At 43.0% G+C, this 26315-nt stretch overlaps 1 protein-coding gene across 2 annotated transcripts in view; it reads right to left on the reverse strand.

Annotated features, from left to right (window-relative positions):
- Positions 1–8446, reverse strand: part of LOC126259551 (acidic mammalian chitinase-like) — a 52060-nt gene extending 43614 nt beyond the window's left edge. The window contains exon 1 of one of the 2 annotated variants that reach the window (XM_049956437.1): positions 8376–8446. In XM_049956437.1, coding sequence (XP_049812394.1) covers positions 8376–8394 — 19 coding nt within the window. In that variant the 5' untranslated portion in view covers positions 8395–8446. Of the gene's footprint in view, positions 1–3881; positions 3932–8375 lie in introns of those variants that run through there. The other variant, XM_049956436.1, reaches the window with a different exon arrangement.
- Between the last annotated feature and the right edge of the window lie 17869 nt (positions 8447–26315).

A 26315-nucleotide genomic window follows, 5' to 3' on the forward strand; every position in this document is an offset into this window, starting at 1 on the left:
GCGTCCAAACATTTAGCGCTTAGTTCTTCTACCTCTTTCTGCAGATATCACGACAGTAGCACGTGAACATTCGACCAATTTCCCCGTTTTCGAGATACTCGTTCACATGATCTGCGCAATAGTAATGTTCCCTTTGTGAAAGTCGCTTATGGAGCCCACATGTTCGCTAGCGTGATCCCCGCCCGTGTCTGCCCCGCTTACACACTTTTGTTATCGTGTCACGTGCCTGCAACGCCATCAGGCAGCATCTAGCGTCGCGGTGGGCACTGGTCATAATGTTGGCTTATTAATGCATATGCTATAGATCGTCCACAGAATACATACGCTATAATATGCTGCAGAGGGCGTTCCCCATCTATAATCTAAAACCATTATTTACGTGCATATTATCTACAACGGTGTTTCTTTCTCTGAATAATATATATTTTGCTTGTTTACGGAAACTATCGAAACATCTGAAGAAATTCACTCTGTTGCTTTCGAGTTCTTCATTCACTATTTTAACTCCATACTTTTTGTAGTGGGGATGTATCCCCAGTTCTTGTGACACCCTTTATTTAGTCTGTGACGTACTTACACGTTTTGCTCTACTTTTCCAAATGTGTATTTGTGTGGCTATTGCTGTTGTTGTGTGATTACTATGTACGTAGGCTCTAATGCGCTCTGTATACCTACTGTGGAAATCTCGGCCTGTTTGTCTCGGGAAGAACACGGGACAGTCTTGACATGCTACATTCCAGAACCTGAATAAGCATCGTTTGATCACACTTTGTATTATGTATTATATTCTGTCGTAGTTTTTAGGTGGAGTGAATCCAGTTTTTAATCTTGTGTTTTTCAGGACATTTGCAAATTTCTTTCGTATGCCGCACGGAATGTTAGATGTATATATGTCTGTACTGTGGTTAGTACTTGGTCGTCTTCCATAATTTTACGTCAGACTGACGTCAGCGACATAGCTCCATAATTATGCGCGTGTGTCAGACATATCTAAACGTATTTCATTCCTTACTACTAAAAACAGTCTTGATCACGATTTATTTATTAAGGTGACCGGTTTCGACCACTACTGTGGTCATCTTCAGACCATTAAGTAGGAACCTCTTTCTGCTGGAGAATCACTACCGGTCACCTTAATAAATAAATCGTGATCAAGACTGTTTTTAATAGTAAATATTTGTAACACATTGATCACTGTCACTCCCATAATGTATTCAAAAGTAATATTTCATTCCATTTAGTCCTGAAAAGCTTAACAGTCTACGGACAGAAAGCAGGCAAGAATCGAATACCTGCCAATATTCAAAACGAAAACAAAAAGTCACCTCTTTAACCACTGCTTCTATAATTTATCAGTGTATTAACTGTTTTCCCAGGCGCTGGCCACTCTTAAATAGAGTGTTATAAAAAGTATTCCATATTTTGCCAGGCGATAATACGGACCAGAAAAAAGAAAAAAAAATTCAGTAAATATATAGTCTAAAATGCATACCTTAAGAACTATGAGCACTCGTTCGTCTTCGTTACTGTGAAACACATCTCTTCTACTGCCAACTCTTTGCTATTATGAACGACCAACCGAATGCAGTAAACAAATGACACATTCCTGTTGCTACTGTCCATGGATAAAGCATGACGTATACATCTGTTAGTATTGTTACTGTAAACTGTATTCACAGCCTAGTTAAGTTCTAACGGAACCAGCTTATGTTTTCAGTAGTTTATGAAATACTTTTTTTTTTAAATGTGTGAAATCTTATGGGACTTAACTGCTAAGGTCATCAGTCCCGAAGCTTACACACTACTTAACCTAAATTATCCTAAGGACAAACACACACACCCATGCCCGAGGGAGGACTCGAACCTCCGCCAGGACCAGCCGCACAGTCTATGACTACAGCGCCTAAGACCGCTCGGCTAATTCCGCGCGGCTGAAATACTTTTACCTTGTTGTTTTATCTTTGCACTTACCAACATGGAAGCCTATCATTCCACACAGTAAATGCTAGACATGATCTTTCACCATTGATTCCATTAACCACACAATAACAGAACATCGTTTCTGCCATTTTCTGTGTGGAATAATAGGCTTCCGTTATGCTGGTAAGTGCAAAGACAAAACAGCAATGTAAAAGTATTTCACAAAATATTAGTCCACAAACTGGTTCCACCAGAAGTAATGTATATGTTACATTTACCCAGAACTGTGAATACGGTTTAAAGTAACATCATTAACAGATGTTTATTGTATGCTATATCCATGGACAATAACAGACAAATACATTCTCATTTGTTTACTGCATTTTGTAGCTCTTCCGTAGTATCAGATAGCTTCTGGTAGAAGAGATGTGTATCACAGCAGTGAAGATCAGCAAGTGCTCATACCTCTAAGGTATACATTATAGAGCCCTTGTTTACGTGACACTTTTGTCTTGTTGCAGTCCACATGGAGTGGCCGTGCGGTTCTGGGCGCTACAGTCTCGAGCCGAGCGACGGCTACGGTCGCAGATTCGAATCCTGCCTCGGGCATGGATGTGTGTGATGTCCTTAGGTTAGTTAGGTTTAAGTAGTTCTAAGTTCTAGGGGACTAATGACCACAGCAGTTGAGTCCCATAGTGCTCAGAGCCATTTGAACCATTTGTGGTCAATAATAAAATCAACATTCTGCCTTTCTCACCTGTTTGAACTTTTCTGCACACATCTTGTTCCTAATCCTTTATGTATGGGAGCATTTCTATACGTCTTTCTTGCCAGATTTGCACCTGGTGGTCAAAATGGGAACTAATTTTTTTCCCAGTGTAAAGCGGTTCCGCATTAACGCATTAGAATATCTACCAAATTTCGTTCTCATACGATAATTGCACCCTACACTAGATCTCTGTAAGCAGCTGCACATTAATTATAACCACCTGGTACGTTTTTTAAGGAGAAATGTCGAAAACTGGAAAGAGAAACGTCAGAGGTGCAAACTTCCTCAGGCCCAGCCACGTCCTCCACCCTCTACTGAGTGTAATCTACTGTATGTAGCCACTTGTTACATGCCAGAAATACTCTGCTAAGCCGTCAAATGCATCTCCACGGCAGAACTGCGGTGTAACACAGAAGATACGAGGGGCGTTCAGAAAGTAAGCTCCGATCGGTCGCGAAATGGAAACGACTATGAAAATCCGATAAAGCTTTGCACAGATGTGTTGGGTAGTGTCTCTAGTATAACCCCAGTTAGCATCACGTCGCTCTTCTCATTTCTGAGCTCGCAGTGAGTGCGTAAAGATGTCTAGAAAATAGTGTCTGCCGCCAAGTACGAGGGCCTGGTGAGAAATTTCGCCTGAAGCTATGCAGCTAACATTACATAACTGTCGTGCTGTTTCTTCTTCAAGACAATTCTCAGTTGCATTCAGCAGGGGCAATGAAGATGCTCCTGCATCGTTTTCAAATGGAAATGTGAGATTACCCACAATACAGTCCGCAATTGTCTCCCCCTGAGTTTCATCTCTGGTCACATGAACCGCTGTCTTTGAAGACAACATTTTGACACAGACAACGAGGTGTAGGCCAGCGTGGAGAATTGGCGGAAAGCACTGGCGGCTGCCTTCTATGATGAGGCTATTGAAAAGTTGGTACAACGCTATGACAAAAGTCTAAGTCAGAACGGCGACTACGTAGAGAAGTAGCTGAAAGGTGTAGCTAATTGTTACAAGTAAAACATTTCTGATGTTCACTGTGGTTTCAATTTGGCAATCAATCGGAGCTTACTTTCTGAACAGGCCTCGTAAATAGAAACACGGAAACGATTACCAGCCGACGGCGAAGCTGCCAGCCTCGCTGCTCGCACTTCGCGGCATTGCCTGGCGATGATGAAACAAAATCCCACTGGAACTCACCGGCGCTTTTAACCTGCTGCATCGCTGCCCGCCAAGATTCACGCCAGTCGACGATGTAAACTCAGACTGGTTTGTTTTTCCAGCAGCGACTATCGAGGGCCCGTCCTGAAACGTGAGCCGTGATTGGCTGCTTCAAGGCCACTCTAGTCGCGCCGTTTTTGAGTTCTCCTCGTTGCGCGCTTTCTCGAGCAGTGTTTTTTGTTGCGAGCTTGTGGAAACAGTTTCAGTTACGATATTAAAAAGGCACAGCCGTCTGGTACTAGAGACATACACAACATCACAACCGCTGTGTATTGGACTAACATACATAGACGTTTCTATATAATGTGAAACACGTAAGCTGCACTTTAATATTCTTTTATTTAATCAGACAATATTTTCTTCAGTAAGGGACAGAGAAACAGTTTCTTGTGTCGATAGCCTCTACAAAATCTGCATTGTTCCTTCTTGATGTGCCAACTGCAGGAAGTATGTCTCTATAGTACGTAACGTTCAGTGTATTCTCTTTACCTACAGCGGTATTATATAAAACACAAAGAGCTTTTACAATAAGCTCTGTTGTCTCAACTTTCGTTTCAATCAGTTTTTCTAAATATTCGCTAGTGTGCTACTGCAATTCCAAATGCACATTCAGCCATTCTTCTGAGCCCTTAAAAGGCTTTATGAAACCTATTTTTCGAATGATGAAGAGTTTTCCTGGCACAATCTATAATCAGGTGTCTGAGTTTGAGCAAGTTTCATCTCCTACGAAGACAAAGGGGACTTTGATAGTAGTACTTGGGAGGAAGCCGCCCACAGGAATTCAAGCATATCTTATGCCATTTTATCGTTCAGTACGTACCTCCTGAAACTGCCTTCAGCACTTGTTTTCCACATGGCCCTGACTTCCGCAAAAGTGTATTTGCAATGTGCAAATACACTGCAGTATTATTGAGGAGTAGCTTTTATAATTACGAAACTTTGAGACTGATTACTTAGAGCTAAGAATTCTGATATGTTCCCCACTGATTGAACTTAGACATTTCTGGAACGCTCATTTCTTATAGAACATAACAGCTATTTCTTCGAATTTTGTGCCGATTGTGTGTTCATATACAAGAGTTGTAATTTTTGCTTCAGCACCGATAAAACCTTGCTGACAATAAGAGATACGGTAGTTATTCACACTCTAAATTTTCCTGATAGAAATGCATTCGACATCCCTCTTGCCATGAACATGAAATTAAACAGCAAGACTGTAGAACAAACGTACTCAAACGTAAATACTCCCTTAACCTTTCTCAAATTCCCAGTGGCAAAATATCATCGGGTCTGCTACCATCAGCCTACCAAACAACGAAACCTGAGGATTCGACAGTAATTTAGTTCATTTTGATTATTTTTACATGCCATCCACTCTGAACTCTCGCGTCACACCTAAGGGCTTAGACATATCTTCCCCAACAGAATATGTTTTACCACAGGAAGCCGTAAGTGTTCCAAGTTTTGTAGGTACTGTTCCAGGGATTCCTGAATTGTTGTTATTGTGGTCTTCGGTCCTAAGACTGGTTTGATGCAGCTCTCCATGCTGCTTTATCCTGTGCGAGCGTCTTCATCTCCGAATAACTACTGCAACATACATCTTTCTCAATATGCTTACTGTATTCATCTCTTGGTCTGCCTCTACGATTTTTACCCCCTTACTTCCCTCCAGTACCAAATTGGTGATCTCTTGATGTCTCATAATGTGTCCTATCAACCGATCCCTTCTTTTGATCAAGCTGTGAAACAAATTTCTTGTCTCCCCAATTCTTTTCAGTACTTCATTAGTTACGTGATGTACCCAAGCAAACTTCAACATTCTTCTGTAACACCGTATTTCAAAAGGTTCTCTCCTCATTTTGTCTAAACTATCATCCATGTTTCACTTCCATACATGACTACACTCTAGATAATACTTACAAAAAAGACTTCCCAACACTTAAATCTATATTTGATGTTAATAAATCTCGCTTCTTCAGAAGTGCTTTTCTTACCATTACCGGTCTGCATTTTACATCCTCTCCAATTCGGCTGCCAAAATAACCAGAATTATGCTTACATATCTACACTTTCCCACCACAGCCCCACAAATATGGGAGCCAGGGATGCTTTACCAGCCGGCAGGTGTGGCCGAAAGCCGGCACGGTAGCTCAGCGTGTTCGGTCAGAGGGCTAGCTGCCCTCTGTAATAAAAAAAAAAAAGTGAGTTAATGGATCAACAACGAACTTCATCGGCCGTCAGGTGACGTCCGCCACGAACAATTGAAACGAACAATAACGAACAAATTGAGATTTAAAAAAAAAAAAAAGCGGTTCTAGGAGCTTCAGTCTGGAACCGCGCGACCGCTACGGTCGCAGGTTCGAATCCTGCCTCGGGCATGGGTGTGTGTGATGTCCTTAGGTTAGTTAGCTACCCAATATTTTACTGTTGTCGACGAAGGAGCAGATTCTCCCAAAGTAGCATCTAATTCAGCTTTAGTATTGCCTGTGCTGAGGCCTTTCAAAATAAAATATTGTATCACATAACGATCACCAGTTTTCTCCATTTTCGCAAGTTCACTCACAACGTTCACTATTGATGGCTGCCAAACAAGTACTAAACAATGTGGCGTCTTCTAACTTGAAACATATGCTTCGTAGATCGTATACTTTATAATACTGAGATATCTTTCAACAACGACTGCCATCTCTCGGTCAGACCGCGTACTTATTTACAAAAGAATCAATGGAAGCAGTTACTTTCATAAAACATATAAGAGTACGTGTTCCAAGCGATTTGAAATGGATCGACCATATAACCGTGAGTAAGGCAGATGCCAGACTATGATTCATTGGAAGAAACCTCAGGAAATGTAGTACATCAGCAAAGGAAGTAGCTTAGAAAATACACGTTCGACCAACACTTGAATATTGCTTGTTAGTATGCAAACCGCACCAGACACGGCTGATAGTGTAAATAGAGGGGATCTAAAGAATAGAAGCGCGTTTCGTTATAGGTTAATTTACGAGGGTTGGAACTTAAACAGTGGCAACTATTTATTCACAACCGATTCAAAAGAGTTACATGTTTGCACCTGTTACTGTCCTTCAAAGTAGTCACCAGCGTTGTGTAGAACCCGTTGCCAGCGATGTGGAAGGCGTAGTATACCATTAGGAGAGCCTGTTCTGTTGATGGTGCGAACGGAGCAGTCTAAAGTTATGGTGATTCTCGTGTACGACTGTGGTTCAAATGGCTCTAACCACTATGGGACTTAACATCTGAGGTCATCAGTCCCCTAGACTTAAAACTACTTAAACGTAACTAACCTAAGGACATCACACACATCCATGCCCGAGGCAGGATACGAACCTGCGACCGTAGCAGCAGCGCGATTCCGGACTGAAGCGCCTAGAACCGCTCGGTCACAAGGCCGGCAGTGCGACTGTGATGGTGTTACCCCAACGCATTAAGTTCCTCCACCGCAGACCGTCAATGCACAGTATTACTGTTCGTTTTTGGAGCATCACCTGCGATCAGCTTTGCGAAAGAAGCGGCGACACTTTCTGCGCAACCCACCCATCATTTTGCACGACAATGCGCGGGCGCATACAGCGCAAGCTGTGGCTGCTCTGTTCGGTCGATCGGACTGGGAGGTACTGTACCATCCACCATACTACCGGATTTAAGTCCTTGTGACTTTGCCGGCCGGAGTGGCCGAGCGGTTCTAGGCGCTACAGTCCGGAACCTCGCGACCGCTACGGTCGCAGGTTCGAATCGTGCCTCGGGCATGGATGTGTGTGATGTCCTTAGGTTAGTTTGGTTTAAGTAGTTCTAAGTTCTAGGGTGACTGATGTCCTCAGAAGTTAAGTCCCATATTGCTCAGAGCCATTTGAACCTTGTGACTTTGATTTGATTCCGAACATGTAACTCTTCTGTATCGGTTGTGAATAAATAGTTGCCACTAAGTTCCAACCGTCGTTGTAAGCACGAAAGCGTCACAAAATGGTTCAAATGGCTCTGAGCACTATGGGACTTAACATCTGAGGTCATCATTCCCCTAGAACTTAGAACTACTTAAACCTATCTAACCTAAGGACATCACACACATCCATGCCCGAGGCAGGATTCGAACCTGCAGAGTCGGACGTAGAGGCTTGCCGGCAATCGTTCTCCCCGCGAATTATTCGCGATTGGAACAGGAGAGTGGGGAAGTGACAACGCAAACTACTCTCCGCCACACAACGCAAGGTGGCTTGCTGAGTATAGTTGTAGATATAAACGCAGCCCAATAGTGTAAAAGGAAAAAGTGGCTTTTTTAAAAGTACCTGCTTTTCTGTTAATTCATATTAGTAATAAAGTAATTTAGATGTAATTCCCGTAATTATCAGGATGAGTAGGTTTGCACTACTCGTAACTGGTAATTAGTATACATTACAAAAGTAGCCTTTAGCGACTGCTTTAGCCATTTAATGTACAAACTGTAGCTACACTTACTGCCTTCCGCACAATGCATGTCGGGTGACGCGGCGAGACTGTCACGAGCGCAAGCAAGCAGTCACGACTTCCGCGTAAGATAGCAAGCGCTTCTGGTGGTACGCCTGCGTCAACTTGTAGCTATTGCGCATGCGCCAGGTTGCTGTCTCCCGTACCTAACTCACGCAGTGCGATCTGCATTGTTCCTTCGGTGAGCTTTCATTCATCGATTCTGCATCTGAACTCTGCGGAATACTGTGAAGGGCATGGCAGAGGATACTTCCTATCGTACCAGTTATTAGCGAGCACAGGGAGAACTGTTGCTTTAACACACCTGAGAGTGCTGCAATTATCTAACGTTGTCTATGCAATCCCTGCGCGAGCGATATGTAGGCGGCTGTAGTACATTTCCTGATACCTCAAAAATGGTTCAAATGGCTCTGAGCCCTATGGGACTTAACATCTGTGGTCATCAGTCCCCTAGAACTTAGAACTACTTAAACCTAACTAACCTAAGGACATCACACACATCCATGCCCGAGGCAGGATTCGAACCTGCGACCGCAGCGGTCACGCGGTTCCAGACTGAAGTGCCTAGAACCGCACTGCCACTCCGGCCGGCTCCTGATACCTCAAAGATGCTTCTGGAAACTTAGTAAGTATGCAGTCGCAAGAAAATTTGAGTCTGCTCCAAACGTCAGTCTGTTCAGTTTTTTCAACATCTTCCTGACGGTCGACAATGGCTGAAACAATTCGTTCAAAAATGGTTCAAATGGCTCTAGGCACTATGGGACTTAACATCGGAGGTCATCAGTCCCCTAGACTTAGAACTACTTAAACCTAAGGACATCACACACATCCATGCTCGAGGCAGGATTCGAACCTGCGGCCGTAGCAGCCGCGTGGTTCCGGACTGAAGCGCCCAGAACCGCTCGGCTACAGCGGCCGGCAAACAATTCGTGCTGCTGTTCTTGTCACAAAGACCAATTACCGGTTTTCTTTGTCTAATGCATATTTTTCTGTTGCATTATACACGGACATTATACAGACAATATCGCGCAGTAGTGCAGCAACTCGACGTGACAAGGACTCAACAAATCTTTGTAAGTCTCCTGCAGAAATATTGAGTCATGCTGCCTCTATAATCGTACTTTATTGCGAAAGTGTTGCCGGTGCAGAATTTTGTGCACGAATTAGCGTCTGGATTATGTTCCATAAACGTTCGATGGGATTCATGTCGGACGATCTGGGTCGCCAAATGCTTCTCTCGAACTGTCCAGAATGTTCTTCAAACCAGTCGCGAACAGTTGCGCCCGGGTGACATGGCGCATTATCATCCATAAAAATCCCGTTGTTGTTTGGAAACATGAAGTTCATGAATGGCTGCAAATGGTGTGCAAGTTGTCAAACATAACCATTTCCCGTCAACGATCGGTTCACTTGGGTCAGAGCACCCAGTCAATTCCATGCAAACACAGCCCACACCATTATGGAGCCACCATCAGCTTCCACGGTGCCGTGTTGACAACCTGGCTCCATGGCTTCGTGGGATCTGCGCTGCACTCGAACCCTACCATTAGCTCTTACCTACTGAAATCGGGACTCAACTGACCAGGCGACGGGTTTCCAGTCGTCTAGGGTACAACCAACACGATCACGAGCCCAGGAGAGGGGCTGCAAGTGATGTGCTGTTAACAAAGGCACTCAAGTCGGTCGTCTGCTGCCACAGCCCATTAACACCAGATTTCTGAGCAATGTTCTAACGAATATGTTCGTCGTGCTTCCCGCATTGATTTCTGCGGCTATTTTACCCAGTGTTGCTTGTCTGTTAGCATTGATATCAAACGCAGCTGCTCTCGGTCGCTAAGTGAAGACCGTTGGCCACTGCGTTTTCCGTAGTGAGAGGTAGTGCCTGAAATTTGGTATCCTCGGCACATTCTTGAAACTGTGGTTCTCGGAATATTAAATGAATTTTATCCCTAGTGGATGCTGTCGAACTCCGTGACTGTTCCTTTATAGGGTGTAGAAAAATATCAGCTACCAGCAACAATAAAAGGTTATTTATTTGTCATACGACCGGTTTCGGGCTTACGCCCATCCTCAGGTGTTTATACATTCATGTAAATGTTTATACTGCTGGAGATCAATAACGATGAAGCATCATTAGTTACACACTTACTTTACATACACGTAAACATAGTGTATTTCACGAGTGCACATTGTAATAGTGAAATATGAAGCTAAACTTTATAAAACTGAAATATGGACGTGAAAATGATAATAAGTGTGTAAGTAAGTGGCAAGACTGTCACCACAGCGTAACTATAATAATGATGCTTCATCTTTATTGATCTCCAGCAGCATAAACATGTACCTGAGGATGGGCGCAAGCCCGAAACCGGTCGTGTGACAAATAAATAACCTTTTATTGTGACTGGTAGCGGATATTTTTCTACATCCTATCTCGGAATATTGATTTCCGAAATGGAATATCCCAGGTTTCCAACTACCATTCCGCGTTCAAAGTCTGTTAATTCGCGTCGTGCGGCAAAGGACTTGGAAGAGCAGTTGAATGGAATGGACAGTGTCTTGAAAGGAGGATATAAGATGAACATCAACAAAAGCAAAACGAGGATAATGGAATGTAGTCGAATTAAGTCGGGTGATGCTGAGGGAATTAGATTAAGAAATGAGACACTTAAAGTAGTAAAGGAGTTTTGCTATTTGGGGAGCAAAATAACTGATGATGGTCGAAGTAGAGAGGATAGAAAATGTAGACTGGCAATGGCAAGGAAAGCGTTTCTGAAGAAGAGAAATTTGTTAACATCGAGTATAGATTTAAGTATCAGGAAGTCATTTCTGAAAGTATTTGTATGGAGTGTAGCCATGTATGGAAGTGAAACATGGACGATAAATAGTTTGGACAAGAAGAGAATAGAAGCTTTCGAAATGTGGTGCTACAGAAGAATGCTGAAGATTAGATGGGTAGACCACATAACTAATGAGGAAGTATTGAATAGGATTGGGGAGAAGAGAAGTTTGTGGCACAACTTGACCAGAAGAAGGGATCGGTTGGTAGGACATGTTCTGAGGCATCAACGGATCACAAATTTAGCATTGGAGGGCAGCGTGGAGGGTAAAAATCGTAGAGGGAGACCAAGAGATGAATACACTAAGCAGATTCAGAAGGATGTAGGTTGCAGTAGGTACTGGGAGACGAAGAGGCTTGCACAGGATAGAGTAGCATGGAGAGCTGCATCAAACCAGTCTCAGGACTGAAGACCACAACAACAACAGCGGCCATTACCAGGTCGGAAACCTTTTTACACATATCTCCTGAGTGCAAATGACAACTCCGCCAATGCACTCTCCTTTTATACCTCATGTACCTGATACTACCGCCATCTGTATGTGTGAGTAACGCTGCATCGTGGCTTTTGTCGCGTCAGCGTAGGTGTAAGACAAAGCATGGAGCTACAGCTAGACGGATGCTATCTAGAGCGCAGTGCGTGAAGCCTTCAGAGATTATCCTAGCAGAATAGTGTCAAACAATCTTTCACAAAACCCAGTGAAGTTCTGGTCGTTTGTAAAACTGTTGGCGGCACCAACATTAGCGTCCAAACACTCGTGATGAGACAGGAACTGCAACTGCTGGTAGCAAATCGAAAGCAGAAGTCCGTAACTATCTTTTCAAATATTCCTTTACAAAATAAAACCCATAAAAATTGCCCCAATTTAATACTCATAATATTGAAAAGAAGAATGAAACAAGAGTTAGTGTCAGTGGCGTTGAGAAACAGCTGAAATCATTGAACCTGAAGAAAGCTCCGGGGCTGATTCTATAATGAATTTGCAGCTGAGTTAGCCCCTGTGTCAACTATAATCTGTCGTTGATTCCTCGAACAAAAAACAGTGCCCAATGGTCGGAAGAAAGCATAGGTCACACACATTTAAAAGACGGGTAGTAGAAGTGATCCCCAAAAATGCCGTCAAATATCCTTGACATTCATTTGTTGGAGAATCTTAGAGCATATTCTGAGCTCAAACGTTATGTGGTATCTCGAACAGATTGACCTCCTCCATGGCAACTAGCATGGTTTCCGAAAATTCAACTCGCTCCTTTCACGCATGACATACTGAAAGCTTTGAATCAAGCCAGTCAGGTAGATACAGTATTCCATGATTTCTAAAAAGCATTTGACTCGTTACCACATCCACGCTTATTATCAAAAATACGATCGTACGCGGTATCAAGTGAAATCTATGACTGGATTAAGGATTTGTGGACAATATCGATAGTAACCGGAGACTTTTTGAAGTTGCTGCAGTTATGTATAATGAAGAAAGAAGCTGCGTAAATATTAAGACAGACCTTGATAAAATTTCGAAGTGGTGCAGATATTGACAACTTGCTTTAAATGTTCAGAAATGTAAAATTGTACGCTTAAAAAAACGAAAAAAGTAGTATCCTATTCTTAAAAATGGATTTAAAAGTGTCTTGGCGGCCACTTTTTTTTTTTTTTTTTTTTTTTTTACAATAGTTGCTGGTTCTGGTCAGAATGTGACCATCTTCAGACCATTTATACCATGACAGTAGGCGGTAACGTTGAACGGAGCAGTCGTTGTGACTTCACGAACGTAAACGTCAGAACAAATGACGTTGGTAAAGTTGAGCCCATGAGGTGTGGGTAGAATGACTGCCTGTACATCTCTGTGCGAGCCGTTACTTCCCTTATCTTATCGGAACGATCTCTACGGAACAGGTACGTAGGAAGCTGAAGAATTATTGTTCTCCAAGTTTTCTAAGCAGGCTCTCGCGAAATGTACCCCTGTCAATATTTTTTAAACATTTCCGTTACACTCTCACGCCAGCGAGACAAGCCTGTGAGCATTCGCAATGCCATTCTTTGCATACGCTCATTGTACCCTATTGGTCCCATAGAGAGGGGATATCTGTGGAATGAGCTTAGTGAACTACGCACGTCGCGAATATCAAACAGTAATAGCCACATGACTTTGAATAACACTGTTTGTTTACTTTTTGCACAATGATAGTAGTATTAGTCCTTTTGTGCACAGTTATTTATTGAGAGCAGCAATGGTGCGTAGTTGTTGCTGACACAGATGCAAATCGAAATACGTCAAAGGAGGGAAAGTCCATTTTCAAGGGTAAATACCGCGGAGGTCCGTGACTGCATGGCCATATATATCGCCATCCCGAAAAATTTGGTCACTGCGTTAATATAAAGTATAGTGAAAAGCTAAGATGGCGGTTTTAATGCTTCAGGTGTTCTACATACACTGATTAGCCATAACATTATGACTACCGACCTAGTAGCGGTATGTCCACCTTTGGCACAGATAGCAGTGGCGACGCGTCGTGAAATGGAAGCAATAACGCCTTGGTAGGTCTCTGGAGGGATTGACACCACTTCTACGCACACAAGTCACCTAATTCCCGTAAATTCCGGGGAGGACGGCGATAAGCTCTGACGCCACTTTCAGTCATATAACAGACGTGTTCAGTCGCGTTCAGATCTGGCGAGTCGGAGGTCCAGCACATTAATTAGAACTCGCCACTGTGTTCCTCGAATCACTCCATCACACTCCTGCCTTGTGACATGGCGCATTATCTTGCTGGAAAATGCCACTAACGACGGGAAACATGATCGTCATGAACGGGTGTACGTGGCCTGCAACCAGTGAACGATACTCCTTGGCACCAGCTTCATTGGGCCCATGGATACCCACGCAAATGTTCCCCAGAGCATGATGGAGCCGCGCCAGCTTGTTTCCGTTCTGCAAAATCGTTCAAATGGCTCGGAGCACTAAGGGACTTAACATCTGAGGTCATCAGTCCCCTAGACTTATACCTAACTAACCTAAGGACATCACACACATCCATGCCCGAGGCAGGATTCGAGCCTGCGACCGTAGCAGCAGCGCGGTGGGGACTGAAGCGCCTAGAACCGCTTGCCCACAGCGGCCGGCTACGTTCTGCAGTACAGGTGACGGGGCGCTGTTCCCCTGGAAGACGACGGATTCGCGCCCTCCCTTGGGCATTACGAAGAAGGTGTCGGGATTCATAAGACCATGCATGCAACGCTGTGCCATTATACAGGGTGTTTCAAAAATGACCGGTATATTTGAAACGGCAATACAAACTAAACGAGCAGCGATAGAAATACACCGTTTGTTGCAATATGCTTGGGACAACAGTACATTTTCAGGCAGACAAACTTTCGAAATTACAGTAGTTACAATTGTCAACAACAGATGGCGCTGCGGTCTGGGAAACTCTATAGTACGATATTTTCCACATATCCAACATGCGTAGCAATAATATGGCGTAGTCTCTGAATGAAATTACCCGAAACCTTTGACAACGTGTCTGGCGGAATGGCTTCACATGCAGATGAGATGTACTGCTTCAGCTGTTCAATTGTTTCTGGATTCTGGCGGTACACCTGGTCTTTCAAGTGTCCCCACAGAAAGAAGTCACAGGGGTTCATGTCTGGCGAATAGGGAGGCCAATCCACGCCGCCTCCTGTATGTTTCGGATAGCCCAAAGCAATCACACGATCATCGAAATATTCATTCAGGAAATTAAAGACGTCGGCCGTGCGATGTGGCCGGGCACCATCTTCCATAAACCACGAGGTGTTCGCAGTGTCGTCTAAGGCAGTTTGTAGCGCCACAAATTCACGAAGAATGTCCAGATAGCGTGATGCAGTAATCGTTTCGGATCTGAAAAATGGGCCAATGATTACTTTGGAAGAAATGGCGGCCCAGACCAGTACTTTTTGAGGATGCAGGGACGATGGGACTGCAACATGGGGCTTTTCGGTTCCCCATATGCGCCAGTTCTGTTTATTGACGAAGCCGTCCAGGTAAAAATAAGCTTCGTCAGTAAACCAAATGCTGCCCACATGCATATCGCCGTCATCAATCCGGTGCACTATATCGTTAGCGAATGTCTCTCGTGCAGCAATGGTAGCGGCGCTGAGGGGTTGCCGCGTTGGAATTTTGTATGGATAGAGGTGTAAACTCTGGCGCATGAGACGATACGTGGACGTTGGCGTCATTTGGACCGCAGCTGCAACACGGCGAACGGAAACCCGAGGCCGCTGTTGGCTCACCTGCTGCACTAGCTGCGCGTTGCCCTCTGTGGTTGCCGTACGCGGTCGCCCTACCTTTCCAGCACGTTCATCCGTCACGTTCCCAGTCCGTTGAAAATTTTCAAACAGATCCTTTATTGTATCGCTTTTCGGTCCTTTGGTTACATTAAACCTCCGTTGAAAACTTCGTCTTGTTGCAACAACACTGTGTTCTAGGCGGTGGAATTCCAACACCAGAAAAATCCTCTGTTCTAAGGAATAAACCATGTTGTCCACAGCACACTTGCACGTTGTGAACAGCACACGCTTACAGCAGAAAGACGACGTACAGAATGGCGCACCCACAGACTGCGTTGTCTTCTATATCTTTCACATCACTTGCAGCGCCATCTGTTGTTGAAAATTGTAACTACTGTAATTTCGAAAGTTTGTCCGCCTGAAAATGTACTGTTGTCCCAAGCATATTGCAACAAACGGTGTATTTCTATCGCTGCTCGTTTAGTTTGTATTGCCGTTTCAAATATACCGGTCATTTTTGAAACACCCTGTATCTATGTCCAGTGCCGATGGTCACGTGCCCATTTCAGTCGCAGCTGCCGCTGTCGTTGTGTAAACATTGGCACATGCGTGGGTCGTCGGCTGTGGAGGCCCATCTTTAGGAGTGTTCGGTCCACTGTGTTTTCAGACACACTTGTACTCTGCCCAGCATTAAAGCGTGGCATAAGTTCCGCCACAGTTCGTCGCCTGTCCTGTTTTACCAATCTGTCCAGCCAGCGACGTCCGAAAGATGCAATGAGGGGTTGCGGCCCAACCCCACGACGCCTGGACGTGGTTTCACTTTGGTTTCGGCACGTGTTGAAGACACTCACCACAGCACTCCTCGAACACCCGACAAGTCGTGCAGTTTCCGAAATGGGGCCATCACAATCCTCCCTCTGTCAGACTCAGATAGATCGCGCGCCTCCCCCATTCTACATATGGACGGCACGCTCAATGATACTACATGTACCGTGAGTGTTGTTGACTAGCAGTCATTCCTTGCCAGGTGACGCTGTTATCGCCTGGACGGGTTTATGTCAATAGTACTGTAGTTGGGGGGTCATACTGTTCTGGATGAACAATGTAATTCCGCATCCCCCCCCCCCCCCACACACACACACACATACTTGAGTACAGCGCTCGAAACGTTCATACACACACGAGAAACTGTCAGCTCTGACGTGGCGATGTTCTTCAACTCGCGCGTCGTATTCGCAGTTTCTTCTGTCTTGGCGAACTAGCAGAGATCAATTCTACAATTCGCCGTTTTGTGGTAGGTTCATACTGATAACACCAAGTCTCGTCACCTGTGATTTTTTTCACGAGAAAATAACTGTCCGTGCTTTTTATGTCAATCAAGTCGCTGCACGCGTCCACGCGTCGCTGTTTTTGCTTGCGAGTCAAGGTATGCGGGGCAAACTCCACAACACCTTCCCCTTCTTCAAAACATTCCGGAGAATGTTTTGAACACTTCATTTGTTTATGTTCAGTTTGTTGTTCCATTGCGATTTGTGACACATCGACACACAACAGCCGCACGCCCGACTGCATTAACACTGCCTGCTCACAACTGACTGGGCGAACGCACAACTGTTGCTTACAGTTATTTTTCAAGCTGCCACAGTATTTACTGTGCTGACGTCACTTATACACCAAGAACAAAATGTCTTGGAACTTTTTAGACGGTTGGTGTGTTATGAGACAAGTGCTAGGTAAATTCGGTAGTGACGGAGTGTGCTAAGAGTCAATCCGTTAAATATATATTTATTTTTTTAACCTGATTTGATTAGGGCCATCAGGACCTTTCTCACATCGGACGAAGTTGTCACACACACAGTACCTTTTTTACATTACGAGTTCCTAATAAATAAGAATTTTAATATGACAAATAGTGTTGAAATGATTTTAGTATTTGTAAAGGCAATGTGAGTAAATAATGCTGAATATGAACTAATAAAGTTAATGCTGGCAATACTTGTGCTACTGCAGCTGCTGCCTCTGATAGTGATATTAGAGGAAATTATGGACGAATATTAAAGTGCTATATAACATTCAAAATTTATTGAAAATGTAATGGTTTTTTATAAACACATTAAGTAATTTCTCCCATTTATGCATGAAAAATTACGTCCTCTATTTGACCACCCAAGAACGCGCGGCAACGAGCAATGCGTTCATTGAAGTTCTCGATGATGTGTTCACAAACAACTGCTGGGATGCCGATAATAACCCTTCTAATTTCATCCTTCAACTGGTGTATTGTTTGTGGTTAGTTCACGTACGCTTTTTATTTCACAAATGCCCACAAAAAGAAGCCACCAGGCGTAAAATCCGTAAGATCGCACCATCTTGTAGACCATTCCTGGTTGGCACGCAAAGAGATAATTTTTTGAGGAAACTTTTCATTCAGCAGAGCAATCGTTTCACGGGATGTGTGACATGTCGCACCATCCTGTTGAAACTAAAAATCGTCATTTTCTTCAATAAGAGGGAAAACCAGTCAAAAAGCATGTTTCGGTAATGGCAGCTCCCTCATCGTTTTCAAAAAAACTACCGGCCGATCACTCCTCCTGCTCAGGACCCACACCACACAGTCGTGCGCTGTGGATGTATCTCGTCTTCCTCAGTCACTCGCGGATTTTCGTTACCCCAAATTCTGCAGTTCTGCTTATTGACGTACCCGCTCAGTGGAAGTGCGCCTCATCTGAGAAAAGTATTCTTTTTTGTGAAGTTCTCGTTCTCCGCTTGTCGAGCCAAGACCCATTGATCGAATCGATGTCTCTCTCCATAATCTGCAGGCTTCAGCTCTTGAGTAAGTTGAATCTTGTACACATGCATTTTCAGATCTTTTCAAAGGATTTCATGCAGTGATTCAATTGTTGATCTCGTCGGCTCACCGATTTTCTGCGGGTTACGGTCACATTCTCACGCACGACAGCAATGTTTTCGTGTGTTGGAACAGATCGCGGTCGTCCTGTTTTCTAACGCCTGAAAAAGAACCCGTGCTCTCCCGCTCCCGGATCAATTTCCGAACTGATGATTCGGTTTGGGCAGCATTACGTCCGAGTGTCACACGCAGTTCACGAACGGTTGCCGTGGGACTTTCACTGTTTTTGTAACAACATTATATCACTAGGATACGCCGTTCAGTTCCATGATGAAAATAAACATCAAACAACAACGCTCACCACACAAAAGCTATCAGGCTATTAAAGGGGAGGATTGCAGGAAACAAACACGAAAAAAACCACGGCTGCCAACTGTTATATGACAAAATGGCGCAAAATTCAAATTCGTCCTTCCTTCCGGGATACCCGTTAGAAATTGTAATAATAATAATAATAATAGTGGCAATAATAACAATAATGATAGTAGTAGATATGAAAATAATTTATAGCTGTACAAGATAGAAGTTTTCTGGTGTAGCGAGTTCTGTGAAAAGGAATTTTAAGGAGGCTGCACTAGCTAACAGTACAGGGCAAGGTGGAAGAGCTAGTTCGAAAGAAGGATGAACAAGGATAACAAGTGCATACAGGAAAAATGGTGATCGTTATTTTTGCTTGAGTAGATATGTCATTGACTGTCTTATGAAGCTGGAGATGTTATTCACTTCTGTAATATAATGCGGGAGGTTATTTCAGAGTCGGGTTCCTAGAGCGTAGAAGGATTTTGAGAAAGTGGCTAAATGATGGAGTGGGACAGAAATGATTTTTCTCAGATGGGAGCGAGTGTTTCTGCCGCACTGTTCGGATAAGAGCGTTATGGTTGAGGAAAGATACAGTATGAGGGACAGTCTTCGTTGATAAGCAGTTGAGAAGACAGAGGGTATGGGAAACTCTGCGTACATCAGCACGTAGCCTAGCTGTGTACATGAGGGTGAAATATGATCAAAGAGTGGGACATCACACAGATAACAAACAGAGCCATTTATAAACAGTTCTAGACGCCGTGAGCTTTTCTGAGTTAACATCGCAGTAATCACTAACTGGAAGTATAAGTATTTGTACAAGTTTCTTTTTTAGTCAAGAGTGAATAGCTTTTTATGTTTTTGTAGGACATAGAGAGATGTTGATACCTTCTTGAACCTTGCATTTACGTGCTCAGTTCAATTTAGATTTTCATCTGTTATTACTCCTAGGCTGTTTACTGAAGGAGAAAATTTGATATTTGTCCCATTTAGGATTAAAGATGGCAAACTTACCTGATATTTCGGGCTAATGAGCCTAGAACGACCAACCAGTACCGCTTGGGTTTTGGATAGTTTCTGCTTTAATATTTTATCCTGCACCCATTTTGACAGCTGTCTTCAGGTTTATTGGTTTTGCACTTAGATACAAGTGGGGTCATCAGCGACCATTTGATATTTGCAGAAGAACAAAACTGATGACAAATCATTTACATACAATGAAAAGAGTATAGAACGTAATACGGAACCCGGGGAAAGTCTGACGCCACACGCAGTTCGAACAATGTTCACCTGCAAAGATGATTTATATTTGACAATTACTTCCCCTGTGTTCTAAAGAGACACAAACCATTATGCCTATTTTAAAGTGTTCTCTACAGGTTGCTGTATTACAGGTGCCTATGACGTGGAAAATGAACATGTGCTCCGAATATTTTTGTTTCCCTAAGGATGAACGAATAATAGACGGATGGTACAAGAACGTGAAAACGGAAGAATTTCTTCACTAAAAATATTTCAAAATATGATAAATCGCGAATTCTATGTATGTCATAGCTCCAAGTTTTACGGGAGACTTCCACTTTTACATATTAGGCAGATATGTCGCAATGCCGTCACCATCCCCGTTATTGAAACAGAGACTCGACAGTACGATCAGGGGAAGTATATAACCTAACAACCCTTCTTTTCCTCTAACAACAAAAATAGAACTTCTGAGTTGTGACAATTGTCGCAAACAAGCTCCACACCCTTGAATGTACCTCTCCAGATTTGTAAATAAGTGTATTGCAGGTATTATATACAAATTATTAAGACGCCTACGAGACGTTTGTACAAAATTCACGGAACTTTTGTGCTGGATCTGCCTCTACTAGGGATGTAACGGCGGTCAACATTGCAGGCCGCTTACGTACAAACCTCTTCGCCATAGCACAGTCACCTTCCTTTGGGACAATGAATTTTGCGGAGAAAACTTCATTGTGCGCTTTCGAATGCTCACTCCATCAATATTCTTAAGCCTGGTCTACACGTAACGACATGCAAGACCGACGAAAAGACTGACACAAGTCAGTCAGCTGCACTATTCAAACTTCCGCTCACTATTTTGTTCAGTCTTTTGCTTAGTCATTTCGAAATCATCATGGAGGAAGAAATGTTCTTAGTGATGACGAGTGGGCTATGTGCTCTTAAAGCAAAGCCTGAACGTCGTTCACGATGGTCCCAGGGTTGCTTGTTGACGAGAGGGACATTCTCCCAATTCAATCTTCTCCGAAAACTTTAGCAGGAACCAGAAGACTAGCGCAGTTGCTGACGTATGGACATAGAAACGTACTGTAAACAATTAACGCTAGTAACCACAGAAACTGAAAAAGAAGCTAGTGTCATGATGGCAGCTATCAGCTCCCACGACTGACTCACAGCAGCGTTAATGTTTTTAGCGACTGGCAGGAGCTACAAGGACCTTGAATTCGCTGCCGTTATTACGAAACAAGCTTTGAGTCACGTCATAACAGGAATCTGCGAAGCCACATACAACGTTTTGAAAAACGAATATATGTGGTTATACAAATAAAACGTACGAATGTTTGGCGTTTTAAAAGAAGAGTGTTCAATTAAAATAAGTGGACATTAGGCAAAAATATTATCATATTAACACAATACGATTCAAAGTAAAAATTTTAAGTAAACATTAACGGCTTGAAAAATTAAACCATACAAAATAATAAAAAAAATGCTAAAAATATTTTATAGCCAGATATTCTCTAATTTTTATACTGATATTTGAAATAGTAATAAACTGAACTGTATGATTGAGTTGTGGATAACCCACTCAACTGCTTGGGAAATTTTTTAAGATCACGTAATTTACGCGCTATATTTTTCGAGTAAGCATCAAATTCATCGTCAGAATGAATAGGTTTCAATTTTTATTAGTTAGTGTAAGTACTTCTGTGGCGTATCATCGCTTTTTTTGGTTGTTCTTCCTTTTTATGGAAGATTGGTCGTTGCTTGAAACAGTTTTTAAAGCACACACTCGTGATTTTAGAGAAGGTGGTAAAACAACCTCTGTTTGAGATTCCTCTTCATTTACCAATTCTTGTTCATCTTCCTAGTACATAAAATAAATAAACCTGTTCATTTTTATCTATGACAGAAAACAAAAACTAAATTAAACATTTACTCAACTTTCACTGTTGTTTGACTGATCCAGCCGTTGTTCTTTTCAGTTTCCGAAGACCGAAAAAAGAAGAGACAGACATAGCTGAATGACGCAGTTGACGGGAAGCATGTGAGAATCCCATCAGCAGGGCACAGTGGATTTCAGTTTTAAAAACACCCACAGAGTTGTACTCATGGTAACTGCCAACACTTATTGTGAATTTATATACTGTGATATTGGAAAAAATGACAGGATTTCCGATGGAGGAATAGTTGCAAACACGAAGTTCTATGACAAATGATACAAGGTAGCCTCAAGATTCCTAGAGCAGATAAAGTGTCAAATAATAATCAAGCATCTCCTTACTTCTTTGTCGGTAACGAAGCTTCAGGACCGCAGTCTCAGTTTCTCAAACCAAATCCTAGAAGCAGCATAAGCCGGGATACACGAATTTTTAACTACCAATTGTCAAGAGCTTGACGTGTCTTTGAAAATAGATTTGGAATAATTGCATCTCGTTTCCGAATTCTGCAAACTGCCATTAATTTGGATGTAAAAATTGTTGAAATCGTAGTGATGGCTTGCTATATATGGCACAATTTTTTTTTGGAAGAATACGTTCTCATAACTGTTTTTCACCTGATATAATCGATAAAGAAAAAATAGAGGATGGGTCTGTGGTATTAGGAACGAAATGTAACTCCGAAATTACGCATAATTTAAACTTGGAAGACGTGGTGTGGTTCTAGAAAGCACAAAAATAATGAGGGGCGGCTTTAAAATATACTACAATGAAGGATCAACACCATGGCAAGACAAAGCCATTGCGTAACTTAGAACGTACATAAAACTGTGCAGTTCGAACGGGCATTTACAGGTCGCATCGTAAAAGTATACGTATTGTGCTTTAATAAGCTTGACACTAATTAGGAAAACAATCAGTGCAGCGATTAGTTCTGGCTCCATTGTGTTGCAAACTTTTTCTTTTGTTAAAAAAACAGTAGAATCTCACTGTAAGTTACAAAACTTATACTACACGTAATACTTATAATGGTACTTATAAAAACACAAATTGCATAATTTCGTATGAGAGACTCAATAAATAATGGTTGCTGGCCACGAAAATTAAAATTCATTTTTACTACTTACCTTCTCTGAGGTTGGTCATCGACATTCAGGAAGGAAAGTAAATCAAAGAACCACAAAGAAGATTTCTAAATTCCCTCTGTTCCAGCTCCAGACCCCATGGACACTTTTATTTTCGACCTCTCTTTGCGGTGAACTGTTCGAGATCAATTGATCTTTTTGGTGACCAACTCTATTGTTGCTTTACGGTCCACTTCCATGTACTTACTAAAGAAGGCGACGTATGACTGGTTTTTGTTGTCTCGGTTGTTGTGATCCTCAGTTTTTACTTGCCAGAGGCAAGGAAAACTTTAATACATCTTTATGAAATCAGTGAGAAATTCGTCAGTCCAGTGTCGTAAGTCTGCCATTTTATCTCGCCACTACACGCACTAAAACACTTGGAACCTCTAGACCCACCGAGAGTAGACCCCTGGTGGTGGTAAATTTTAGCGATAAGCCGGCCACTGTGGCCGAGCGGTTCTAGGCGTTTCAGTCCGGAACCACGCTGCTGCTACGGTCGCAGGTTCGAGTCCTGCCTCGGGCATGGATGTGTGTGATGTCCTTAGGTTAGTTAGGTTTAAGTAGTTCTAAGTCTAGGGGACTGATGACAGATGTTAAGTCTCATAGTGTTCAGAGCCATTTGAAGCATTTTTTAGCGATAAGACTGGTGTGCCACTGCATGCACAGACTTGTCGGCAGTCTTGCATGTACACGAAGTTCCAGTCCGTCAGTGTTTTGCAACTTTGTCAAACTTCGTACAATTGATGCAAGTCAGCCAAACTTACGTCCACACGTACCGTTTTATTTCACATATCTGGCGTGATCATGCAAGACTGACGACTAAACGTTGCTTACAGACCGGGATTTACTCTAAGCTTAGTATGTCCTAATAAGAATTCCACGCAAATTGAGCAACAGTTAAGTACAGTGGCAAGTAAAGTGTTTTGTAAGCAATCTCTTTCGCAGTCAAAGCACAGGTTCTCATTATCCTACCACTGCATCGTTGAGCCTCATTTGCTTGACCCACAACTAAACTGTTTTAGTCGCTCGACTTCGTATCTCTACAGATCGTTACTTCCAACGATTTGTTTGACATTATTGACTTCAGCTGTGACTTATTGATCCTGTAGTCGGAGGATTCCATAGTTTTACGTCTCATAAGGTGTACAGCTTAGCAGTTCTCTACATTAGGAGCTAACAGCCACTGTCTGAGCTAGGCTGTTGTCGAACTCTCAGTGGATGTCACTGGCTTCTGAACATCATAGCGCAATGATTAAAACATTAGACGCACATTCGGGAGGACGACTGTTCGAATCCGCGTCCGACCATCCAGATTTAGGTTTTCCATGATTTCCTTAAATCGCTCCAGGCAAATGCCGCGATGGTTCGTTTCAAAGGATCGGGCTGATTTCCTTCCCCATCCTTGAAACATTCCGAGTTTGTGTTGCGTCTTTAATGACCTCGATACCGACGGAACGTTACACTTTAATCTGACTTCCTTCCTTCCTTGACCTGCATATAATTTCCTCATAAATAACCGCATCCTTTGAAACTCATTCTTAGATAACCCCCACTCAGAATAACGAGCCGTCAGGAAATTTTCGACCCAGCTGCAACTGTGCTGTAGAAACGTGTACAGAACTATGATGTACTGAATCGAAAGTTTTTCTCAGGTCTAGAAAAATCGAATCAGTTTTTCTCCTCAGTCCATGGCACTAAGGATACCACGTGTGTATAGGGCGAATTGAGTTCCGCGTGTTTTCGGAGCCCGAGCTGAATCAAGGACAAGGTTATTCACGTTTCAGGCGTGGCATAATGTTGGACTATCAGTGTTGTGTAGAAGTCTCATGCAAATACACTGACGGAAAAGAAAATCACAACACCAAAATATAATTAATGTAGAGTAATGAAATTTCTGAAACACATTTGTCTAGGTAAGTGATTAACATCGCAAGTTCACAGGTTAATGTAAGCTCGAGATTAGCCATTGCAAATGTAAAATGCTGGTAGATTAATAACCAGTGGTTCCACCAGAATGTTGACTGGGAGAATACAAACGTGCACACAATGTGTCTTACGGGTGCCGGATGTCAGTTTGTGGGTTGGAGTTGCCTGTTGAACTTAATAGGTCAATACAGGGGCGGTTAAAGCTGTTTCTGGATGACACTGGAGTTGTCGTCCGATGATGTCCCAAATGTGCTCGACTGGACTCAGATCTGGTGATGGAGCAGACCAGGGCAACATGTCGACAATCTCTAGAGCATGCTGGGTTACAACAGCGGCATTTGGGTCACCGTCATCCCGTTGGGAAACACCCCCTGGAAAGATATTCATGAATGGCAGCACAAGAGGTCGTATCACCAGACTGCCGTACAGATTTGCAGCCAGGGTGCGTGGGATGACCACGAGAGTGGTCTTGTTGTCATACAAAATCGTACCTCAGGCCTTAATTTCAAGCTTAGGTCCAGTGTGTCTAGCACGCAGAAAGGTCGGTCGCAGACCCTTAACTGGTCTCCTTCTAACCAACACACGGCCATTTCTGTCACCGAGGCAGGACCAGCTTTCATCAGAAAACACAACAGACCTCCACCGTGCCCTCCAAACACTATTTGTTCTTGGTGCTGCGATTTTCTTCCGTCGTCCAGTTCTGTAGATGACACCGTACCCACCATTCATGATCACATGAAGTCAGGAAGTTTTCGATCCATTCGCAACTTTGCTATAAAAACCCGTACGGGAGTATTTGATTTCGAAGACGTCGATGTTGTACTGAATAGAAAGTTTTCCTAACATCTAGAAAAACCGAATCAGTTTTTTCGTCTGTCCGTGGGGCTATGGATATCGCTTGTGTAGAAAGCGAGTCGAGTTTCGCGTGATCCTTGTTTTTGGCGCCCGTGCTGAGTTCAAGGCCAAAGTTATTCTCATTCCAGGCGTGGCATAATGTTTGAACTCGGAATATGACGTAGAATTCTGCTGCAAATGAATGTCAGTTACATATGATAGTACTTCCGTGCATTAGTTGGAATTCCTCATTTTTAAATGTGTGTGAAGTGTACTCTTTCCTAGTTAGGAGGAACATATCTGTGCTCAAAGTATCTCCAGTAAATTATGGCGAAGAGTAGAGCTAATTGATCCGCAAATTCTGTACGGAACTTGACGGAGACCCCTTATTGTTTTTTGGCGATTTAACCTGTTTTTCAACAACACTGGATTTGATTACTATGTCACTCTGCAGTGGTATTGTTATAAAATGACGGGAGCTCTCCTTATTTTCCTGCAAGAAGCAACATTTGAAGGGAGAATTCAATATTATGCAGTTTGTTTTGCTA

The sequence above is a fragment of the Schistocerca nitens genome, chromosome 5, assembly GCF_023898315.1.
Source record: "Schistocerca nitens isolate TAMUIC-IGC-003100 chromosome 5, iqSchNite1.1, whole genome shotgun sequence".
Lineage (NCBI taxonomy): Eukaryota > Metazoa > Arthropoda > Insecta > Orthoptera > Acrididae > Schistocerca > Schistocerca nitens.